Consider the following 15,590-nt stretch of genomic DNA (forward strand, 5'->3'; position numbering starts at 1 on the left):
TTGTCTATTTTATACAGTTTTATATTTATATTGTCCAAGACTACAGATAGAAATGAGCTATGAGCTATAATCTGGTACAAACATCTCTGCCTCTGTGCTTAATGTATTTGTACACTGTCCAAATAAAATTCTAAACAAACAAACTTGCATAAAAAACACTGAGCGCAAAAAAGGGGTGTATTTGTTTTGGGAGGCGGTTGGGACCTTGTCGGGGTTGACCCCGGACAGGGGGCCGTGCATCCAGCGCTCGTGGTGGCTCAGGAAGTCATTGGCTGTCTCGTAGAGCCGCAGGAACGGGGTCAGCTGGTCCTGGGTCTTCTTTCTCAACGGGTACTGGGAGACGGACCAGCCGTAGGCCTCCTCCTCCATGTTCAGGTCATTGATCTGTGGGAGGGAACCGGCAAACATAACAAGCCTGATAAAGGTGCACGTCCTGCAGCAGACACAAGGTGGCGGCCTTTCAAGATTTCACAACAAAATCTTCCATTTCTGCACTTCCATTCTGGAATCTTTGAGTCTGAACGTCATAATCTCTGCATCTTTGTATCTAAGAATCTTTGAATCCAAGAAACCATGAATCTATGAATCTTAAATCTTAAAATCTCTGAATCTTTGAATGTCTGAATCACTGAATCTCGGAATCTTGGAGTCCAAACATCTCAATCACTGAATCTTTGTATCTAAGAATCTATAAATCTTACAATCTTAAAATCTTTGATTCTCTGAATCTCTGAATCTGAATCACTGAATCTTTGAGTCAGAATATCTTCATCTTTGAATCTTTGTGTCTCAGAATCTTTGAATCTATGAATCTTACAATCTCAACATCTCTGAATCTTTGAATGTTTAAATTCTGAATCTCAGAATCTCTTAATCTCCAAATCTCCCAAGTCTCGTTTCTCATCCCGTCTTTGTCACCTTGTCGGCTGCAAGGTCCAATTTGGCGTTGAGGGCCTGGGCTTTCCTCAAGTAGCGGCTCAGCTCCGCCACCTCCCCAAAGGCAGTGAACTCCTCCACCTGGACACTGTAAGTCTCCAGCTCCTCCTCGAAGTGCTCCCGGCAGAGCTGGGAGGTGATTAGATTACAGAAATTAACCATCCGGGGTTTAGGACCAACTGTAAGCGTGTTTTCTCTTTCATCCTGATAACTTCATCCCATGATGCTCTTGCCCGCCCACCTTGAGGCTGCACTGAAACTGCTCAGTCTTCTCGGCCACGATCTGCTGGTGCTTCTTGAAGATGGACGGCATGCGGTTGAGCCAGCGGATGGTCTGGATGTTGACCTCCATGTCTGACACTGGCAGCGCCACCAGGTTCATTAGGAAGCACAGCTCCGAGTTGGAGTCGGCCAGCCTCTGCTCCAGCTGGGGCATCACAGTGCTCTTCACCTTGTCTACGTAGGTCTGCGGGAGGAAGAGGAGGAGCGTCAAAGGAGGGATGTCGCCCGCTAACTTTCATCTCTACGTTTGCCCTGCAGCAGAATCGGCACCTTCAGCTCCATCAGGTGCTGCGTGTCCGTGGGTGTGGTCAGGGCTGTCTGGGAGATTTCCTCAAACTCACTGCTGAGCCTGTAGCACACCAAGAAAGAGGAAGAGGAGGGTGAGTTTCATCTGTCTTCTTCTGAATCGGAGCTGAGAGTCAGTGGCAGGTTGCTGCAGGAAGTTTGAGGGCTGCTGTTCCAGGTGGCTCCATAGCACTGACTTGGGCTTTTCAGCCCCAAACCTCGGTTTCTCCTTCAGTCTGAACAAGAACTTCAGGTAACTGCTAATTTGCAAATACAGAACCCCGCAGAACAGCGGTCCTGAAACTGCTGCCCTCTTGGGTCTGCAACGACCTGATCTGAAGAAGAGTCCAAGACAGAGACTGGGTCCTTTCTCCTGCTCCGCTTCAGCACAAGATCAGAACAGCCTGGGTTCTCCAGGACAGAAGAGAGACAAGACCAGGATGTTCTGGCGCACTGAGAGAACCGGCCCACCTCTGGTTGTTCTCCAGGTGGTCCACCAGCATCCGGTTGGTGAGTCTCTGTTGTAGCTCCTGGGCTCTCTGGGTCAGGGTGTGTAGGAGCTGGTGGGACTGGACCTCAAACATACCGAGCCGGGCCACCTGGAGGTCCACACCCGCCGGGCAGAACCACCACGGAGCAGAAAGATATCATTTAGCGTTAGAAACCCTTTTTGTTGGTGGCAGCTGACTCGTCCAACTTAAACCCAGCCTCTTGAACCCAAGGACAGCTGTAATTGGCTTGTTAAATGCGAAACTATTAAGACACCCAACTTAGACTGATAAAAAGACCCTTAAGATATACATAAATGTTAAAAAATATTGTTACCATGTCGATTGTCTTTCAGGCCCTACCTTGCGTGTACAGTGGATCTGCTCGGCCAGGTGCTGGTAGTGGAGAACCTCAGCCATGAACTCCTGGAAGGAGTGGCGCTCGTCCAGAAAGCGCTCCACGTCGGCCTCCGCCTGAAGGGACACCAGCGGCGTGTAGCCATCGTACTCGTGCACATGGTCGCTAGCCTTCTGGCACTCGGAATGCGTCACAGCACGCAACTGGTCCTGTAGCGCCACCAGGATCTCTGGTAGCACTGTGGGCTTCAGGCTGCGGCCATGTACTGTGCTGGGCTGGTGGTGGAGCCAAGAGGCCGTGATGGGAAAACAACAAGTCTGAACGTCAGCAGACTAGGCACGGAAAAAATACAGACTACGAGGAATGAAAAAGGACAGGGTACCAGGTCCTCAAAAAAGTACTGGGTACCAGGTCCCAAAGAAGTACCAGGTACTCAAGAAGGACCAGCTACCAGGTCCTAATTGACATGGGACTAGATCCTAAAGAAAGACAGGGTACTACGTACTCAAGAAGGACAGGGTACAATGTTATAGAGAAAGACAGGGTACCAGGTTATAGATATGGTGTCACAGAAATACAAGGCATCAGGTACTATCCCTGATGGAAAAGCCATGAGAACCCAGTTGAGTCTGCAACTACAGTATGTCCTGGAAAAGAGCCTTTGGCTAACTTGTTTTAGGGGGAGACTCTTGATGTTTTCGGGGTTTGGTGTCAAGCTGTGCTTGCTGGTGTGGACTCACCCAGTCAGGGTAGAGTTTAGTTTCCACCCGAGGAACCATGCTGACGGAGGTGAGCATCAGCTGGTAGACATTGAGCAGAGCCTCCTCGTACAGTGAGAAGTCCGGAACAAACTTGATCTCTCGGTCCTCCAGGATTAGGTGCAGGATGAAGCCCGAGTGCTGGAAGGTTCCCTCAGTCTCCTGCAAGACCAAAAGGACCAGCAGCATCAGGGTCTGAACACTGTGGCTTTATAACAGGAAAATTCCAGGTTGTGGCCCAGGGTTGTTGAACATCCAGTGATGTTCTCCTGTCCAGGTTGCTCTCCATGTTTTCTGATATCTTCCCACTGTCCACATGGGTCAGCAGGTGCAGAGGACTTGAAATGGTGTTGGACGTCTCAACATTATTGACAGATGACACATCCAGGAGCCAAATATGGCAAATTTTCAGATTCATATTTCCCAGGTGCAGCTGTTTCATTTGTTTGTCAGCAATTGCTCCTCAACTCAGATCCTTCGGGACCAAACCTTCCCTGCAGGAGAACATGAAACCTACCGGCCCCATCAGGTCGGGGGAGATGAGGTGTGTGAAGTCCCTCATGGAGTTGATCACCAGGTTCTGCAGCTGTGACGTCATCAGCGTCGCTGCACAGTTGTAGAACGGCTGGAGGTCGGCCATGTTGCTGGACGGCGGCACTATCTTGCGCCTGCTGCCTCTGTAGTAGATATTTTGCACCTCCGGAACCCACCTGATGGAGGGAACCACAAGACCAAGACTGAGGAAACAGGAAGACCTGGGAGATGATGCAGGCATTTCTAGTGGTCCAAAAAAAAAAAAAACATAGAGCTACAAGTATGGTGCCGCTCATTCTGTCTCGGACCTTTAATTCTCCTGATTCACCCGTCTGGTTCTGATGACATTTCAGGGTCCAAAGAATGTTAGACAGGTTCTAGCATTCCTGCTTTGTGGAACTATATACCTGCAGGACTGATCTGGACAACCAATGACTTTTGGATCATGTCATTCATTCACTAGCTATACCTCTGCTCACAGGTCTGGGAAGGGGTGGAGTCAAAATCAATGGAAATTAGAGCAAGAGACGAGGCTTAACCTGAACAGGTCAGCTGTCAATCATTCTACCATTCATCCTCTCATTCACACTGATGGACAAGCTACAGACTTCGATGAACCTGGCTGTTCTTGGACAGAAGATGAAGAACATGGAGGGAAGCCACACATAAGCCGGACAGGAGTACATGTTGGCGCCGCTTCCCGTTCCGTTACCCATAATTGCTCTGTACTCACGTGTTGATCAGAACATCCCTGGCGTCGTCCACCTGCCTGGTGATGATCTGCTGGAACTCTGACAGCTCCATGGACTCATTTCTCTGGTGAAACTCGGCCACATCAATGAGACGCAGATCCCTGTCATGGGAAATGAGACATTAGCGGGATAGCTTGAAAACAACTGGATGAGGTAATGCGTCATTAGCGTGTTATCTTCAGAACAACTGGATAAGGAAACAAGCGTGGGCTTGGAAACAACTAGATGGGAAATCATTAGCCTGTTAGCTTGAAAATGATTGAACAAGGGAAAAAAGTCTATTAGCGTGTTAGCATGAAAATGACTAAAAGAGGAAACAAGTCAAAGATGGCTGATGTACTTGTAGGACTCCTGCCAAAGGCCGAGAACCTGCAGCATGGTAGGGTTGATGGCATGAAGCTTCTCCTTCATCTTCCTCCTGGCCACCAAGAAGGAGTGGTGCCACGGCTTTGGGACCACATCCATCCTGGAGGTGAGACAGACAGAAGGTGAGAAGGGGAACACGTTCGACCAGCTCGCGAGATCTTCTCCCAAAGTGGGATATCTCAAAAAGGGGGGGGCTTACTCCAATCGGTGAGGGGGCACCTCTGCCAGTTCCCCCTCTTCCATGGAGTCACTGAACGCATACTTCACTGCAAACACAAAGTGACATAATTATAAACATCAAATAAACGTCTGAGTGCAGAAGGTTCTGGAGAAGAACAGCCCTTGGACGCACCAACTGCCGTCTCCATGCTGCCACCGTAACCCTCCTTGATCTCCCCCTGCAGCAACGCCAACATGGCGCTGTGGCTCTGCAGATGCGCCGGCACGTGTCCCATAATATTCATCATCCAGTTCTCCTGCAGCGGCGGGATGAAGTGCTCCAGGTTGATGCCATGCTGGATGAAGCACTTGAACCTCTGAAGGGGGGGAAAGAACATAGCCTTCACTCTTTTGTCATGTTACGCTAATGTTGGTTTGGTATCAGCGTGCATGGGAACGCTAGCGTTGAACGACTGTGCAGGTCTCTAATGTTAGCTTCGTAAGAGCACCGTAGTCGCTCATGTCAGCTTGGTATGAGTGCGTGGGTCAGTAACTTTGGCTTTGTCCAAGTGCACAAGTAGCTAATGTAAGCTTTGTATGAGAGCACGGGTTGCTAATGTTAGCTTAGCACAGCACCCAGTTTGGTAATGTTAACTTTGTTCAAGCAAGCATGTGTGTAATGCTAACTTTGTCTGAGCATGCAGGTTGGTAATACTAGCTTTCTACTAACACAAAGGTCACGATTGCTAACTTTGTACAAGCACATCGGTCGGTAATGTTAGCTTTCTCATTTAATAAATCAATTTATGTTGCTTGATTAATTAAAGCCTTTTGATTAATTAGATTAATCATTTTAATGGGGGTCCCACCCCTAATAGGTATGTTAGATACGTTTATAAGATGCAGGTCAATCGATATAAAAGTAACCTCAGATTTATTAAAAATAATTCAAAGGATGAAACATTTTACCTTCTTGAAGTCATTCTTTGCTTTTATTTTGGAGGACGTTGCCACGTCGGCGTCCTGGTCCTCCTCCTCCAGCTGCTGGCTGGGGATTTTAAAAACATAGTAAAATAAAAAGAATGAAGGAAGAGGAGTTAGAAACAGCAAACATCCGCTTTGATTTTAGCAGTTAGCGGACTCACCATATCAGCTTGACCAGCGTCTCCCGGAGGGTCATGTGCTTCTTGTTGCGGTGGATGCGGCAGCGCCGGCTGTGCACCGACATCCGGCCCCGGCCAAGACCTGCTGCACCATCTTCGCCATCGGGAGGGACTGGCAGTTACCATGGTGACAAAGAGATACAGAGGGAGCCAAATTGAACATTTTTGATGAATAAATAATGTTTCTCAGTGCTTGTGATCCCAGGGGGACAAGTTTTACCTGGTCAGTAACATTAGCTTTGTACGAGCGGACAGGTTGGTAACCTTAGAGTTGTAATACCGCACAATTTTCTTATGTAAACTTTGTACGAGCATGCAAGTTGGTAATGTTAGATTGTGCGAACATGCAGGTTGTCATTGTAAGTTTGCATGAGTGCAAAGGTTGGTGATGCTAGCTTTGTGTGAGCTTGACATTTCAAAATATAAACTTTGTATCAGCGGGCAGGTGATTAATGTTACATTGTGCAATCATGAAGGTCAGAAATGTGAGCTTTGCATTAGCTTGCAGATCGGTAATATTAGCTTTGTAGAAGTGCACAGGCTGTAACGTTAGCTTTGCACAAGCATGCAGGTCAGCAGCATTAGCTTTGTAATGATGGATAGCTAGTATCATTCTGAATCTACGGAAGTGACTCCAATTTGCTTAAAACAGAAAAGTCAACATAGAATGAAATACTAGATGTGGCAGTGCCCCTGTGTGATGTCACCGCTGCCCCCCTGTGTGACATCACTGCTGAACCCCAATCCCTACCGTAAGCTGACCCCCAACCTGTGCACCTTTATTCACATCACAGCTCCGCTCTGAGGAGCTCAACTCCTCCCACCTGATATAACTCTTGTCGTTGTGCTAATATGCTAATTTTCAATCTGTCCATAGAAACTGAGTGGTACCACAGGAAAAACAATGGATTGTCAAAAAAGAGGTAGCACTTTTTAGGAGGTGCAGGAGCTTAGCCACGGAGCAGCAGAATCGGGTGACAATAAATTAAACCCAGAAACAAGAAAAACACTATCTCATCACATCGTCTGCATACAAGCACACTTTCCTCCTGCAGATTTGCAGGAAGCGCCAGATTATGTTTCAGAGGCGTGGACAGAACCCTGTGGTTAAGAAGGTTTTTCTGGATTTTGCACACTGCACTTCTGAGGCCCAATAGCACAAAGGAAGGCTCCCAATGACCTCCATTTTGACATCAGAGACATTGTTTACAAACAGAAGACGTGGCTTTGACATTCTCAGAAAACAAGGAGACCACTCAAGGGGCTCAAGAAGCTTCTTTGGGCAAAACACATAGCTCTCTCACTGTTACCGGTTCCTTCAGCTCCTCTGGGTCTCCGTGGCAACAGTGAATACGAGGGTTCTGATTCCAGCCATCGCAGCTTCCTGTAGAACTGGACAGAGCACGTTTGCGTTTTTAGTTTTTGGTGGATGTGTGTTCACCTGAAGAGGCGTGCCACGGAAACCAGCCCGCCAACATCAGCTGTGGCTGAACACACAACACTTGCTCCAGAGAACTCACCCGGGGAGGGTTTTCGGAATGCTTCCGGTCTGTACCGCTCTCTTTGTCCTCCGGCGAGCTCATGTCGCCGCCAGACACTCTGGAAGGATCTCCGCTCGTCACGCCGCCTGCACCGGCGTGCTGCTGCTGTTCAGCAGGAACATCTCCATGGATACCGCTATGACCTCGATCAGCGTGATGGGATGTTCCGCTGCCGGGGGAATGGAGGAGCCAATTGGGAGTTTTTCGGGGGTTTTGCTGCTCCTCTCTTAAAACATCAGAAGCATTTATGTGTTTTTACAGCTCCCACTGGACCCAACTTCACAGCTTCCCCTGTGTGACATCACAACTTCCCCCTCGCACACTGTCCCCGAACACCCACTGTGAAGGGGGAGGCTGTCATGTCGTAGAGGGGGCTGTGAGGTCACGGGGTGAAGGAACTGGAAGGAGGTGGACAAGGGAAGCTTGGACTGGTAAGGGGGTATAGCTGAGTGGAAGGAGGTGTACCAGGGCTGGAAGGAGGTGTAACTAGGGTTGCAAGGAGGTGTACCAATGCTGGAAGGAGGTGTACCTGTGTGGAAGGAGCTGTATTAGGGCTGAAACTAGTCATACTAGAGGTGAAAAGAGGCATACTAGGGGTGGAAAGAGGTATACCAGGGGTGGAAGGAGCTGTACCTGTATGGAAGGTGTGCGAGGGTGGAAGGAGGATTACTATGGGTGGAAGATGTACCTATGGCAAAGGAGGTGTACCTGTGTGGAAGGGGAACCTGGGATGAAGGAGGTGGACTGGAGTTGCAAGATGTACCTGTGTGAAAGGAGGTGTACCACGGTGGAAGGAGGTGCACTAGAAGTGAAAAGAGGTGTACCTGGGTGGAAGGAGGTGCACTAGAAGTGAAAAGACGTGTTTCAGTGTGGAAGGTGGTGCACTAGGGATGTCTGGAGACAATCAAGATGTAAACCTCAGAGTGAGCGACTGGGGAAAGTGTATCCGAGCAGGAGGAAGTGAAAAGGGGAAGCTAATAGTAGGTGCGATTGTCTGGAGCCAATCCCTGCGGTCGCTTGCGTGAGGCAGGACTTGGGCCGGACTGGTTGCCTGTCAGTCACACACGTGGGCCACACATGGACACGACCATTCATTCATTCACAACTACGGACAATTTCGGCAGAGATCCTGCAGAGAACCTGTGCTGAACCCCTCTAGGCAGGTTGGAAAGTTTGGAGATCCAGGACAACCTTTATTACACCTTTATTACAAACAATACCATCTTTATGACCCAATATAAACTGTGGACTGTCGTATTTTACAGAAGGAGCAAGAGGATTAATCACACAAACTGGTCCTGATGGTCACAAACTTCTGGACAGCAAAGACCTTGAGGACAGCAGCTCCAGGAGGCGGTATGTACGCGTGGTGGTGCATCCTCATTGACAGCAGGGGTCGCAAGACACATCTTCTCATTGTCCAACCAGAAGTGACTGCCAATGTGAACGCGTGAAAATTTCATGGAAGCCTTGGAAAGCTGGACGGCTCTTCATTTCCAAGGACGAAGAAGAAGACATGAAGTCGTCCAGGCGTACCAGGAGGATGGTGGACAAAGGAGGGATGAGGAATAGGTGGCTGCAGATGACTGAATGATGGTGCCCTCTCGCTACTCCGAGTACTGGGAACTCATCTGAAAGGAGACGTTACATAAGTGACGAGAACGTGTGGTGGATTTTCCCCCCGGTCGGTGTTGTCCTGACCTTCACTCATGTTCAAGCTACCATCTCACCTGGACCAAGTGGAGATCAGCTACTGTTCCACTGAGAAACTGGCTACAGTCAGCATGGGAACGCTATCTTTTAATAAGTATTTGGACGCGTAGGTGGAGAACATGGAGAGAGAAAATGAGTCAGTAGAACTCTTGTTGAAATCTTCTTGTTGTAGCAGCTGGACTTGATTTCACCCCTCATCCCAGAGGCTTCTTCAGCTGTGAAAACATCTTCACATGGAGAAATTCAAGTCCAGTTGCCACGACAAGAAGATTTGGGTAAGAATTCACCATGACCTGGATGACCGAGAACCTCCACAGATAAGCCAGGACAACATGAAGAGAACCCAAGCAGGAGAACATGGGGAGAACCCACAGAGAGAGGACCAATGGCAGGAGAACACAGACAAGCACAAAAAAGAAACACAATCAAGCACTGGAGGAGAGGCAAGAACCCTCAAGCAGTGTGAGCTGGACATGCAACCCAATGGGCTATATTCAAGATTTCTGCTAGACGTTGTAGGTTCCTTCCCTCTGTCTGGGCGAACCTGGTCACTACCGACACAGAGTTTCTGAAGATGGGATTTTGGATTTGGATGTCCAAACTCAGGTTCTTACGGTATCTGCGCTGAAGCACAGCTGCTCGGTGAGTAGGCTGAACTCCCCCGGCGTCATTGGAGGCTCTGGGGACAGGCACAGCGGAGACAAGACGCTGGGGGCGGGGCTGCTGGGGGCAGGGCTGGAGAGTCATTACACATTATTCCGCCGTTATTACACAGTTATTACACCTTTATAAAGTAGTAACAGGTGAAAAGGACACAAGGCTGGATCCCTTTAAATACACAGTAGGCCAAGCCCCTGGTCCTTGTTTCCAGGTGGGTGACTCACCAGAGCTGTGAGATGGGGATCAGGGACGACGAGATGTATGGGTAAACTGCAGGTTGAAGAAAAAAAAGCCAGAGGTTAGGCCTGTGGCCTTTCCCGGGTGTGACTGTGTGGCAGTGGTGTACCTTTGGACGGCTGGCTGTTGTACAGGCGCCCAAAGGCCTCGTCCTTGGGGATGTTGGGGTAGAGGAACTTGAGCGGGTTCTCGGGGACAACGCCCTCTGAGATCACCTTGTAGTCCCGGATGATGTCGGGGAAGGGCAGGGCACTGAGACGGCTCTTGGTGTACGGTTCCACAGAGTTGAATTTCACCTCACCTGCGGGACCAGTCACAATTGTTGGATTGGAAGTGACCTCTGACACAAGGCAAGCGTTATTACTATGCATATATGCATGTATATTATTACTTTGTTATTACTAAAAGGACCATTATAACCCATGAATCCAATTTATGTCTGATCCCAGTGATCACAACATGACCGCCTCACCGTTGTCGTGGTGTTCCACCCAGGTGAAGGTGATGCCACCCAGGTGGCTCTCGCTGAAGCGCAGGAGGAAGGTCCCGGGCTCCCGGTCCCTCAGCAGCATGCGTTCCACGTCTTTGCTGACAAAGCCCATGATGAAGCTGCACCCAGGGGCGACACCAGGGGACATTACTAACCTCTCAGCCCACTGTACTGCAGTATTTGCACAATGAGTACTACATCGACATTGCAGTTTTACAACAACTGTAAGTAATGAATAACTCACGGGAACAAAGATACTCACCAACAATTATTACTACTACCATACTTGTGGGAGAAACAGAAGTGGTGGTAGCAGTGTTAATGGTAAAAATAGAGGGAGTAGTAGTTGTGGTAGAGGCATAAGAGGTAGAAGAAGTAAGAGTAACAAGGTGGTGGCAGAAGTGTTATTGCTAGAAGTAAGAGTGATGATAGTGAGAGTAGAAGTGTTAGCCATACAAGTGAGAGGAAGGAAGAACAGTAGTAGTGTTGGTAGCAGTGTTATGGGTACAAGGAAGAGTCATGTTGGTCGTAATGTAGAATTACTTGTAGTGTATGTAGGTAGCCATGTATGAGGTGTGTGTGTGATACTCCATCTTCCATCAGAAGCATAGTTCAGTCTGCCTGCAGTGACTCCTTTGTCTACCAGGCAGCGGAGGGGTATGTTTCGATTCTACTGACACTAAAACACCCACTTTGAACCACAAACTGTTTCCTGCTTAGGGAGAACCCCACAGGAGCCAGCCCTGCCCCCGATGCCCTTGGAACCAGGTCCTCCCGACCCCTTACTTCTCAGTCCAGATGGGCATCAGGTGCTTCCTGATGAGCTCCAGGATGGACTCCAGCCAGATCCAGAAAGTGAAGGCCTTCCCTGGAATGGTCTCCTGGAATATTTGAGGACATATTAGACGTCTTATGCCTGAATGCGCATATGCATGTATGTATGAATCCACAGAGTACTTAAATATAGAGGTCGACCAGATTACATCTGAATTATCTCGTATTTTTGATGATTCTTTGGTAGTTACACCTAGTTTTCTGGGAAAGTACCATGACCTCCAAGAAAAAGCTCAGATTGTAAAGAGGTGTCACAAACATCTGCAGAAAAATGACCCAGACATAAGGAAACAATCCCCTTGACGTCAGAGTGAGCTCCTATTTATGGGTGAGCTTATTTTATCACACCTTAGTGTCATTACAATCTGAAAAGCATGGATACAGATAAGTCGTCGTTTCTGAATAATCCCGGAGAGGTCATCACTTTTCTCGGTTAGGTTCCAAGAAGATGATAAGCTTCCATACTGATCTAAGTCCTGCTGGTTCCCAAAGATCTAAGAGACATCATTAGAAATGATCGGGGGCCAAATACTCGTGATGCAGCAGAAGACACCCCTGGTAACCAGTTGATGAGATGACTTTGGTATGCTACATTTTCACACAACACTTGCTTTTATATTGATTCCTGTTTGGAATGTAGACATTAAGAAGATGGGAGGTTCCATAAGATGACGCCAAACACAGCACAAACACAACCTCCCATCAAATTATTGTGCTCCAGGACTTTACCTTTGAGAACTTTGCCCAGGAGATATGTGAGTCACAGTGGGAGGCGTGTTGACCTGTAGACACACAGCCCGAGATCATAAAGTCTACGTTTCCTGCCAGCACATTTTCCATCTATCTTTGAAAGTCACGTACCCAGGAGCTTCTCTCCCAACATGGTGAGCTGCTCGCTGTTCAGGCCACGGCCAGCGAAAGTGGAGAACTGCCAGCTGAGAACCTCAGACAGCTGGCTCCATGAGGCTCGAGGCGGGTTCCCAAAGAACGCCAGGTTCTGTCAGCGGAAGGGAGTTGTTTAGGCCATCTTGTGGCGGCTAGTCCTCGTTTGAGTATGCCCTGTTTTAAGTGAGGGTGACTTTTTGTGGGGCGGGAGCTCACCCTCGGCTCATCGGTCAGAAGGTTGTACCACATGACTGACGCCCACCCTGCCGGGAGCTGACACACGTTGGAGATGACCACCAATGGAAGCGAGGAGGTCTGAGGGAGGAAGCACACACAGGGTTAGTGAGTCTTAGCTAACTCAAAATAGTAAGTGCCCAGGGTGGCGGCAGTAGCTGCTGACCTCCAGGTCGATGGTGAGACCCTGCACGGTGAAACAAGCCTCGAAGCTCAGGGAGTGGAGCTCCTCAGTCACTGACAGCAGGCCCTGGAAGGACAGGAGATGTTTCTATCAGACCAGCAGTCCCTAAATGGCCACACCTGATGTCCCCAACTAGCCGTAGCCGTTGTTACCAAATAGCCTCACCAACCAGTCATGAACACTGTTCCCATATAGTCACATCATCAGTCCCCAACTAGTCATGCCCACTGTCCCCAAATAGCTACACCAACTGTATCCAACTAGCAATGCCCACAGGCCTCAACTAGCCACACCAACAGTCCCCAGCGAGTGCAGACTGATGCCGCCTCTGCATGCCTATGAATCCTGGGTAAAACGGGGTCCAACATCTTGGAGCATCGCTTTGCTCACCTCGCTCCCCTTGGTGCCGTTGATGTACTTCTTCTCGTTCAGTTGCTGTTGGGAGGAAGATCAGCATCGGTCAGTCGCCTTCAAAAAAGAAAAGGGGAAAAAAAGGCGCCGGCTGGCAACATCCGCAACTCGTACCAAGTGACGGAACTCGACGGAGAGGCAGCCGTTTGAATAGTCCTCGATGTCCATCGCCTTGGTGCTGTTGGTGAGGATGAAAAACTGCCGGCTTCTGAGGAGGAACACAAGGCGAGAAAACAAAAATGGAGGGGGGTCTGTGCAATGGACCAATAGACAATGGAGGCAGTTGATTGGCCAAAGGCTAAGATGGTGGCGGGTGATTGGCTATGTGTTCGTTGGAGGCAGATGATTGGCTGAAGGGCTAGTTGGAGGCAGTTGATTAGCTTTGGCCCTTGAAGGAAGCAGCCCAAGGGAGAAGATGAGATGGGAAATGAGACTTGAAGAGCTAAAAGCAGCTGGACCTCCTTCCTCCTGAAGGTCCCATGATAACTGAAGAAAACAAGCTGACCAGGTGAATCTCCTCAAAGATGGAAAGCTTCAAAGGAGAATTGCTCTTCTATGCCAGGGTGAGCATAAAAGAACCACAGTGTTTTGCAAGCCGCTGGCCAGTCTACTTCCCTTGTTGCGGTCGCTAATACTCACACTCTGCCAGTGGGGAGGTCCCTGGACACACACACAGATAGACATATTAGCAGCGTGCAACAGATACCAACCATCAGTATCTGAAGGCATGTTTTGAAATGTTCTCACTTGTCAAAGGTGATTTTGACTTTCAGCTGATAGTCCACCTCTGGGAGTTTCACCAGAAGCCTGAAAACACACAGCAAAGATTAGTGTGAAAAAGCAGCAGGTGAGGGGGTTGGGTTTCATTTGAAGGGCTGGTGTCCAGGAATGTTAGATTGGGAATGTTAGATTCAAGGAATTAGCCTCCTCCATCTTATAGTTCATCATTCACACAGGCAGTAAGGGACCACGGTACTATGTGCACCTGACGCTCTACACTCAAAAAACACTGAAGAGGAAGAAGAAGATAACGTGGAGGCTGAAGCTGGCACAGCCCTCATGGAATAATAACCATGGACTATCAGATAGTTGGAGGGTTCTTATATTCTCTCTGCACAGCTTTGCGTGTGAAGAACCCCGTTAGCCAGTAGCCAACTATGGGCTTATTCTGGCTCAAAATGTTGACATTCCTCTGCGATCCCTCGAAACCCCTCTCAGGCGTAGAAGGTCAGAAGAGCTTGGACCTCTTCGTTGCTCCATGTGGTAGCAAGAAAACATCTGAACAGTGACCACGATCACTTTTGTGTATGGTGCTCCGTGGTCCACAAGAAATATCTGCTAATGGGCGTGGCATATGCGTTCTATCAAGCATCTATGACTTCCGTTAGAAGGGAAAAAAAGAGTCCGCCTCGGAATTGGAGATCATTCTCGGAGCAGAGGACCATGGTCCTTGGATCCTCTGCTGTCCCAATGCACCAAGAAACAGACTACTTACTGGAAAGGGACCGCAAGAGGTTCCTGGAGTCCCAAAGGGTCAACTAACTCACAGGTGACCCAAGTATCTCCCTGCTGACCTTTGAGACCCCTGACTGCTCCTCAAGTGCTCGATAGGTTAGGTCCAGGAAGGGCATGGCTCCCGAGGGGACACTACAGAAGGTGACTTAAGTGTGATGTGTGGTCGCCCCAGACGAAGGCGGCCCTGAGAGGTAAGGCTACCTGACTTTGGTGGCGAACTGCACTCTGGTCTTGATGATGAGGGGCCTCTGAGGATGAGTAGGCATGCATGGCTGCTTCTCCACTATGAAGGAGCTGTGAACACAACCACAACTGGCGTCAGTCTCTCACCCTGCCTGTGGCACCCCTGGTGGACAGCACATACATTAAATTTACAACATAATCCTGCTCTATTATCTATTGTCCCTCACAGTCAAAGACAGAAATAGGCTGAGCAATGCAGGAAAAATGTGGAGCAGGATTTCAGGGATCCATCTGGTGGAGCTCTCTGTGGAGTAACAGGGAGCCACCAAGAAGGCAATGGCTATCCTTGCTGATCCCAGACACCCGCTGTCCACTGAATAAAGGCTGCTGCCGTCGGCTTGTCGGTAAATAGTTCCAAAATGTAAGACCAAAAGGTGCAAACGCTCATTTGTAGCCCGGTCTATCAGCGTCCTCGACGGATCACTGTAGGTTTCCCCCTGAAACATCTAATATCATCTTATCCCTCTGTTGAAAGCATGTGGTATGTGTTCCTTTGGTGGGTTTTCGTTAGTTTCCCTTTGGCTGTGATGAAGTTGCTCATCACAGGGACAATAAAGTCCAA

The 15,590-nt window shown here is 48.9% G+C and overlaps 2 protein-coding genes across 3 annotated transcripts in view; both read right to left on the bottom strand.

Moving 5' to 3' along the window:
* The window catches only part of dnah7 (dynein, axonemal, heavy chain 7), a 30,327-nt gene extending 24,181 nt beyond the window's left edge, over positions 1 to 6,146 (bottom strand). Inside the window, exons 1-15 of the mRNA XM_086144514.1 lie at positions 6,072 to 6,146; positions 5,933 to 5,986; positions 5,888 to 5,902; positions 5,112 to 5,295; positions 4,959 to 5,025; positions 4,734 to 4,859; positions 4,375 to 4,494; positions 3,625 to 3,817; positions 3,090 to 3,269; positions 2,355 to 2,624; positions 1,975 to 2,102; positions 1,489 to 1,567; positions 1,178 to 1,402; positions 919 to 1,065; positions 205 to 384 (exon numbers count right to left, since the gene is read on the bottom strand). Of these exons, the coding sequence (XP_086000640.1) occupies positions 205 to 384; positions 919 to 1,065; positions 1,178 to 1,402; positions 1,489 to 1,567; positions 1,975 to 2,102; positions 2,355 to 2,624; positions 3,090 to 3,269; positions 3,625 to 3,817; positions 4,375 to 4,494; positions 4,734 to 4,859; positions 4,959 to 5,025; positions 5,112 to 5,295; positions 5,888 to 5,902; positions 5,933 to 5,986; positions 6,072 to 6,146 (2,043 nt within the window). The remainder of the gene's footprint in view (positions 1 to 204; positions 385 to 918; positions 1,066 to 1,177; positions 1,403 to 1,488; positions 1,568 to 1,974; positions 2,103 to 2,354; positions 2,625 to 3,089; positions 3,270 to 3,624; positions 3,818 to 4,374; positions 4,495 to 4,733; positions 4,860 to 4,958; positions 5,026 to 5,111; positions 5,296 to 5,887; positions 5,903 to 5,932; positions 5,987 to 6,071) is intronic.
* Positions 6,147 to 8,810: 2,664 nt separating this feature from the next.
* stat4 (signal transducer and activator of transcription 4) overlaps positions 8,811 to 15,590 on the bottom strand; it is a 14,388-nt gene continuing 7,608 nt past the window's right edge. The window contains exons 9-23 of one of the 2 annotated variants that reach the window (XM_086145439.1): positions 14,987 to 15,079; positions 14,018 to 14,077; positions 13,910 to 13,930; positions 13,385 to 13,475; positions 13,250 to 13,294; positions 12,842 to 12,925; positions 12,658 to 12,756; positions 12,418 to 12,553; positions 12,286 to 12,338; positions 11,509 to 11,603; positions 10,705 to 10,841; positions 10,342 to 10,533; positions 10,220 to 10,265; positions 9,950 to 10,070; positions 8,811 to 9,253 (exon numbers count right to left, since the gene is read on the bottom strand). In XM_086145439.1, coding sequence (XP_086001565.1) covers positions 9,230 to 9,253; positions 9,950 to 10,070; positions 10,220 to 10,265; positions 10,342 to 10,533; positions 10,705 to 10,841; positions 11,509 to 11,603; positions 12,286 to 12,338; positions 12,418 to 12,553; positions 12,658 to 12,756; positions 12,842 to 12,925; positions 13,250 to 13,294; positions 13,385 to 13,475; positions 13,910 to 13,930; positions 14,018 to 14,077; positions 14,987 to 15,079 — 1,297 coding nt within the window. In that variant the 3' untranslated portion in view covers positions 8,811 to 9,229. Of the gene's footprint in view, positions 9,254 to 9,949; positions 10,071 to 10,219; positions 10,266 to 10,341; positions 10,534 to 10,704; positions 10,842 to 11,508; positions 11,604 to 12,285; positions 12,339 to 12,417; positions 12,554 to 12,657; positions 12,757 to 12,841; positions 12,926 to 13,249; positions 13,295 to 13,384; positions 13,479 to 13,909; positions 13,931 to 14,017; positions 14,078 to 14,986; positions 15,080 to 15,590 lie in introns of both variants that reach the window. The other variant, XM_086145438.1, reaches the window with a different exon arrangement.

This window comes from Fistularia commersonii, chromosome 4, assembly GCF_037954325.1.
Source record: "Fistularia commersonii isolate RoL2024-O1a breed Wild chromosome 4, RoL_Fcom_v1.0, whole genome shotgun sequence".
Classification (NCBI taxonomy): Eukaryota; Metazoa; Chordata; class Actinopteri; order Syngnathiformes; family Fistulariidae; genus Fistularia; species Fistularia commersonii.